Source organism: Zea mays, chromosome 1 (assembly GCF_902167145.1).
Source record: "Zea mays cultivar B73 chromosome 1, Zm-B73-REFERENCE-NAM-5.0, whole genome shotgun sequence".
Classification (NCBI taxonomy): domain Eukaryota; kingdom Viridiplantae; phylum Streptophyta; class Magnoliopsida; order Poales; family Poaceae; genus Zea; species Zea mays.
Genome location: NC_050096.1, coordinates 270,943,636 through 270,950,770, shown reverse-complemented (window position 1 = coordinate 270,950,770; position 7,135 = coordinate 270,943,636). Strand labels below are relative to the sequence as shown.

Below are 7,135 nucleotides of genomic sequence, written 5' to 3'. Positions count from 1 at the left end.
CAGGTATCAACCATGGAACATCTGCACCACATCAGTTCATAACTTCTGACCACCACTACTAAAGACTGACCAGTTCAAACATTTTGCTAACACCACCCAGGCTACACTCTAAACAAAACCACATGATCTTCAAGGATTTTTCCCTTCTCCCGAGGCTGATTTGGGCCTGCACAGAAAAGCAATAGACTTATTTAGCACTATAGCTTATCAAACAATTTTTACTTGCTAGGAAGTGTAGAATGCTTACTAAGTTTCTGATTTCCGGTTGATGATACCCGGAGGTAGTTTATCAGCTGATGCATTCAACTTGTGATGGAGTAAGTACCAGAAAATCTTACTCCTAATATCTTTAGTAGCCTCAAGTTGATCACCCTCAACTTGATCATCGGCAAGTTTATGACCCTCAAGTAGATGAGTATCTGGATTATAGTGCCTCATGAAAAACATCACAAAGAACCCGCAGTCCATACTGTTTCTGTCCTGATGAGCGATACGTATTTTAGGTATCAATGGCAAACCCCACTTTGAAAAATCGATGAAATCGATGTGTTCTTCCTTGGAGATTCTCAAAAGAACAGCATTCAGCCTTTGCCTCACTTTAGCTGCGATGCTTTGGTGATATTTCATCTTATCATTGACTGCCGTGGGTGAGGAGTCCAATATATCAATTTGTCCATATTTTTTGTTAACAACATAAAGCGTCCAGTGGTTCTCTTGGCAGATGGGCACAAATATCTAAGAAAAAAATAACCATGTTCAAATATCTATTTAAGAATTCAAGTTAATCTCGATCACAGTTCAGTACATGCAAGGGAAGTTTTAAAAAATACTTACTTGCATTGCTTTACAAATTTGCTGAGCATTGTATTGTCCCTTCATGTAATCAGCAACTACCTCAAGCTTGTATTCCTTCGACAGCAGCAATTCCTGTAAGCAACAAAAAAGATCAACGAGGATAAAAACGCAGTATAAGTGTACACAATTTTCACTTACAGCAACTTTAGGTTCCAGGAAGATCCTGGAAAACACAGTTTTTTCATCAGCTCCTAGTTGACCTTCATCATACATGAGACACTGTACATAAAACGTCGCCACCGTGTCTTCACAAAGAGTTTTATCCACAAAGCTTTTTGCAATATCGCTTCCCGTTAAGTTCCATGTATCAGTGTCTCTACGAGCAGTGTCACTCTTAGGACTCATGAACTGAACACTGTTGTTGGAAATGGAAATAAATCATTATCAGTGCAAGTTTGAACTACTGAACTAAATGCAAAGAAAAGAATGTACCTCTTATAATCTTTATTGTCAACTATCTTTCTCAAGAGTTGCTGTCGCAGTTCTTTATTACCCAAATTCTGGGTCCAATTATCTGCTATCTTGAAATCGCAGGGTTTGTAGCCTTTTGTCATTTTACTCCTTACAGAAACTTTCAAAGAGTCCTTGATATTGGTTTTCTTTTTCTTTGTCTTTGATTTCTTCTTCTTGTCCTTGCCCCCATTGTTGTTCCCCTCTCCTCATTATCACCTGTCCCCTCCTCCTCCTCCTCCTCCTCCTCCTCAGACTTGTCCTCATAATCATCGTCTGAACTCTCATCTTTTCTATCTCCTTTCTTGTCGTCAACTTTATCTCTCACCTTTTCTTTCTTTTGCTCTTTCGTTATTGCATGGCTCTCTGTAAATTTGTCCCTGCACTTGTTGTCTTCATTGTTAAGGAGCAACATCGCAGTCTCTATGCGGCACATGATGACTTCGTCCTGCATTTTTATCAACAATGAGCATAATCAATAGCAATCTAATCTACAAGAGAAATATGATAAGAGCTGCCAAGTCACCAAATCTTCTAACTTGCTACAGAAAAGGCAGGACTGACCTCACTAATGTTATGGTAGTTTTGATCCTCATATCGCTTTATGTACAGAAGCATATGAAAACCACAATCATGACTGCAAAAATAAGAACGTGAGCACGAATTGAGGTACCGGATAAGTTATGACATTAGGAAATAGCTAGAAATTACCTGTTATTTTGATTCTGAACTACTGGTGGTGTAATAAATCGGTGCGTAGCATTTTCCAGGCCTATGAAAGGATAAAGATTTTTTTGCAGTTGAGCCATCTGTAAGTGCAAAGGATCAGTTGAGGCAGCATAGCGTTTAACAAAACAGTACCATTCACTTTTTTTGCAAGGCATTTGATGTTGAAAATATCTAACCAGATTTTCATGACGTTTTTCGCACAGCCGCAATTCATAAAAGGAATCAAGAACAGTTATAACTTCTCTCCCAGGTTCCACCACAACTAAGGACCAGTGTTGATCAATAATGAAAGGCACAAAAATCTGCAAAAAAATAAAAATAAAAATAAAAGAAACAACCAAAATATTGATGGTTATGTCATGCGCCTAAATGGTATAACGGGCCAAGTGGGTCAACTAGCCCACATCATAAGATGCATATACAATTTCTAAAAAGCTACTGCCATATCTACAATTCCTAAACAGGTATCATGCATGTAAAATCCCAGGTTGTAGCAGGTAGTAAAAGGTTTAGGTGTATAGCAGGTAAAATCCCAGGTTCAACTTAAAACACATATTTTACCAGCCTGGAACCTAGATTTTACTAGCATAGTTGTTACCAGCCTGCAACCTAGATTTTACTAGCATATATTTTACCAGCCTGGAACACATATCTTACCATCTTTTACCATCCTGGATCTATATTTTACCATCCTGTAACTTTGATTTTAGCAGGTAAAATCCAAGGCTACAGGCAGGTAAAAGGTGTAGGTAAAACTTGAGCGTTCAAGGAATTCTAAGCTAACACCTATTATATGAAAGAGCCAGATTTAAGAATACAAATAGAATTAAATAGAATTGGAAAAGGTACAAACCGTGTGCTTTTTCTCTTTGTCATAGTCTTTAAGTTCTCTTTCGAGATAATCTTTTCTCTTACCGAGTATTTGCTCCTAGGAAAAAAAGCATGGTGAAATTGCTAAACAACATAAATTCATTGAAAGTAGTAGTAAAATTGCTAATTGGCACTTACTACAGCAAGAAGTGAAAGCATAATCCTGTCATCCCATGATTTATTCCATATGCGAATCAGAGTTTCAATGATCGAAGTATGCAAGCGACCATATGGTTTGAAGGTCTTAACAAATACAGCCTCTGAAATCGTCACATCTTCAATATCAACTACAAGATTCTTCTCCATCTGTTGTATTCTTTCTTTGTCTTTAATTTGGGCCCTGTTTTTGATCTCATCATAAAATATAAAGAAGGAACGATTCGCAACAATCTTCTTCAATTTTTCCATGAGCTTGATTTCACTAGACCCAACTTCGTCTTCTATTACTTTCAAGAGAATGCCCCGCTGATTCTCATCAACCTCATAGCCCTTGAGCAAATCTTCCACATGAATTTGAATCCCTAAGTTTTGTCCTTCACCCTGAAAGGCCAAGGGAATAAAAAATCAATGGTAAAATTCTAGGTTTCAGTTCACTTGATAGCATTGACCTTAATGTATTTATAAACGCTAAAGTAGGGATCTGTCCTAACCTTTTGCCTTTTGGAAGCTGGTTTCTTTTCTTTGGGGGGTTGAGGCTTGGCGTTGCGCTGCACCTTGAGGTTGGCAATCTGAAAGGCACCAATTTAAAGACAATATCTTTTTAATACAGTAGAAAATGACTGTAGCAATTTAATATGCAGTTATTAATTTTAGGGGTGTGCAGCCTGTCTTTCTACCTGCAGTTTGGAAAATGTTTGTTCCACCTAGGGTGCAGTTCTTTTTGTGGTTGGTTTCTAAGAACAAAATCCTTACTAGAGATAACTTAGCAAAAAGACAGGAGGTAAATGATAAAACTTGTGTTTTCTGTACTGAATTAGAAACAGTTAATCATATTTTGTTTGAATGTGTTGTGATGAAACACTTCTGGTCCTTGTTATCTAGCTGCCTGAAGGTTGATATAGGGCCGAATTATGAATCGGTGGCTGGGAAATGGCTGTGCAATAAACGCTTTGGAGTTGTTAATATGTTTGCAGCAGCTGCCATGTGGTCTTCATGGAAGTTAAGAAATTTTTTTGTGTTTCAGTTTGGATCCTGGGTGGGGATCTCAATGATGTGGAACAGGTTTATCCCGATGGTGACCCAATGGATTGTACTCTGCCCGGATCAAAGAAAGGAGGAGTACAGGGAGATTTTGAGGAGTTTGCAAGTGGAGGCATCAAAGTGTGGAAGGATAGCACTGTAAGCTGTTTCTTCCAGGATGATGGTGGCTACGTTCTCACCAGGTGCTCTGAGCTAGTATAGATGATCTTGGCTGGAATATGGCCATGTAATAAGTTTACTTTGTGCCTCAAGACTTGTTTCCTTCTCTGGCTGTTTGAGCCCTCTGGTTGTAAACCGTTAAAACGGTCTTTTTGCAATGCAAAGTGGGACCCAATGCAAAGTGGGACTGGGGCGATAGCCCTTGAACTCTAAAAAAATGACTGTAGTAGAAGCATGCCACACTTACCTCTTCTTTGAATTTTATTGTATCCTTAACAGCCTTTAACAACTCTAAAATTCTGTTGTCATCATAATGTTTGATGAGTGGACCAGCAGATGCTTCTTCCAGCTTAGGTTCCGGGACAACAATTCTGAACGAACATATCTGTCAAGCAGTGCAATCGGTCAAAGCAAAACTTTTATCATGTTCGTAAAAGAAATTGTTTTAAAGATTCTCACTTACCAACAGCAGTAGTAAGCATCCCGGGATTTTTGATGTCGGTTTCTGTTTCCATGAACTGATTTTATTTTTCAGATCCTGACAAACAAATTTGCACCAATCATACTTTTGCGTGTTCTCGATGTAAGAGCACAACGCCACGTGCCCCTTAGTGGGCACATTGCTCGTTGTTGTTAGGAGCAGCTTGGATAGCAGAATGGTGAAGAAAGCAAAGGCTTGCTTTTCCTTGTCAGCTTCAGCTTCCATGTAATTCAACAACGATTGTAAAGTGATTCTTTTGGTAGATACTGGTTTCCCTCTACATCTGGTCGTGGACTCTGTCACATGTCCTCCAGCTTTCAGAATTTTCCAAAATTTCAGGAACTCTGTATGGGTGAAATTCTTCTGGTCTATTGATATTTCTCCAGTAGGAAGACCAAAAATACTGTGCACTACCTCTGTTGTGACCTTTAATTGATGCTCATCGGAAAGTACAATCGTAAAGGACTCATCAGAAGAGCTGACGTCACACTTGTTCAGTATGACTATGATTGTCTCAAGGGAAAAGATCTTCGTAGCCTTCATCTCAAGAAAGGCACCAAAGCCACAATCTATCACGTATTGCCTTGCTTCTGGAGATAGAAGCTTAGCAGCATTCACAACGGGTGTAGGTTCACAGTGCGAACCTAAGCCGGTCTTGCCAGGTTTAGTGTTCTTTTCAAAGTTCTGCAAAAAATTCAGTTGGAAGGTGCTGAAAGATAAAACTTGGTAAAATCAAGAGATGGTAAAATCTCTGCGCAAAACTTGGTAAAATCATAGGATGGTAAAATCTGTGTTCCTCGCGTGGTAAAATCAAGAGATGGTAAAATATCTGCGCAAAACTTGGTAAAATCATAGGATGGTAAAATCTGTGTTCCTCGCGTGGTAAAAGCAAGAGATGGTAAAATATCTGAGATCTTACTGAAGCTTCCAAACTGGATTCATCTGCCGTAGATTCATCCCCAGAACGAGGATCGTGTGTGCGCTTGGGGACCATCGTTCTCGGAGGCAGGGGAGACCGCCGTAGAAGAGATCGAACGACCCTACAATTTTGCAGGGGAGACTGTCAGAGTGAAAGTTTGAAACTTGAGAGATTGAACATAACCTGTCAATGGGTCTAAAACCGAACCAACACCCGATCCAAACCATTGACAGGTTATCATTTAAATAAACCCACCCCAACCCACAGGCTAACCCACACCAGACCAGAGGCCAAACTGCAGTTTCAAACCAGTTTCAACCCATTAGTAGCTAATGGTTTCCACTTCCTGTGAGAACGAGCATACCTTGTTAAGCCAGCTGAATAATAAAATAGGATTGTTGAACCTTGTATGAATATGGTTACTTCCCCACTACCATCGTATTCAGACACACCTTTGTCACTGCTATCGTTGCTCATTAGCCAAGATTAAAGAATGAGTCGAGAGAACAAAAAAGTGAGTATAGTTAAGAGTGATTATATGATTTGGTCAAACATTTGCTTAACTGAAGCCATGGCAGCTAGGTAATGCCCAATAATTGGCCAGCGGGTTATGTAATAGCACATCCTGTATCTTAGCACTAGAGTATACGGCTAGCACGTCCGGGTTTACAAAAGAGCACATCTGTATCTATGAATAGCACGCGGTGGGAGCACGATTTCCCTATCATCTGAGTTGTACAGCTAGCACGCCAGGTTTACGAAATAGCACATCGTGCATCTAGGACGTCGCAAATGCCATGACATACAACTAGCACGTCCAGTTTTATGTAATAGCACATCCTGTATCTTAGAATAGCACGCGCTTGAGGCATGATTCCGCTTAGCATTTTCTTGCACATGTGATCAACTTTCTGAACTCATCTACAAATATAGCACATCGTGCATCCCGGCGGCCGGCACTCCGGCTATCAGGGCATCACTGCATCAGGCACCGGCAGACGGCAGTCCGGCAAACATCAGGCTAGGTGAGCACCACTGAAGACTGAACACTGATGAATTCTTATTAATTTGTGACTTGATGAGCTTGATTTTGAGTAATGTGCAGTGCGCAAATGCAATTTTGGTTAGCAATTTCTTATTAATTTGTGAATTCTAGAGCCTAGAGGCTAGAGCAAATGCATAGACTGTTTCTAAAACAGTGAGTAGTGAGCTGACTCTCCATTTCTCCAATTGTTGTGATGAATTCATGAATAATGAATATTGTCAAAGGGGATTGCTTGTTAATTTGTTAATTATAATCTGTAGAGCAATGCAGTGAACCTCCAAACATCATGATTCCATATGGGTTATTGTGGATAGATTGACCAAGACAGCTCATTTCCTCCATGTGCATACAACTTACCCTACCAAGAGATATGTTGAACTGTATGTGGACCGAATAGTGTGCTTACATGGGATACCTCGGACGATCG

At 39.8% G+C, this 7,135-nt stretch overlaps 1 protein-coding gene across 1 annotated transcript; it reads right to left on the bottom strand.

The window, feature by feature from the left end:
• Window positions 1-246: 246 nt before the first annotated feature.
• Window positions 247-6,679, bottom strand: LOC103643856 (uncharacterized). Its single transcript, XM_020544033.2, has 14 exons — window positions 5,664-6,679; window positions 4,727-5,428; window positions 4,511-4,648; window positions 3,555-3,632; window positions 3,043-3,444; window positions 2,888-2,962; window positions 2,211-2,336; window positions 2,017-2,114; window positions 1,870-1,942; window positions 1,525-1,753; window positions 1,288-1,399; window positions 994-1,210; window positions 835-927; window positions 247-735 (listed from the first exon to the last, which is right to left on the bottom strand). Exons 1-14 carry the CDS (start codon window positions 5,736-5,738, stop codon window positions 247-249), a joined length of 2,907 nt encoding a protein of 968 aa, XP_020399622.1. The 5' UTR covers window positions 5,739-6,679.
• Window positions 6,680-7,135: the final 456 nt, after the last annotated feature.

What these genes read in the sequence shown, in the direction of transcription:
- LOC103643856 (XM_020544033.2), bottom strand. Translation starts at nt 5,738, where the DNA reads ATGGTCCCCAAGCGCACACACGATCCTCGTTCTGGGGATGAATCTACG. An exon ending in GATGCTTACTACTGCTGTTG is followed by an intron (nt 4,649 to 4,726) that starts GTAAGTGAGAAT and finishes ACTGCTTGACAG; the next exon opens with ATATGTTCGTTCAGAATTGT. An exon ending in ACAAAGAGAAAAAGCACACG is followed by an intron (nt 2,337 to 2,887) that starts GTTTGTACCTTT and finishes ATTTTTTTGCAG; the next exon opens with ATTTTTGTGCCTTTCATTAT.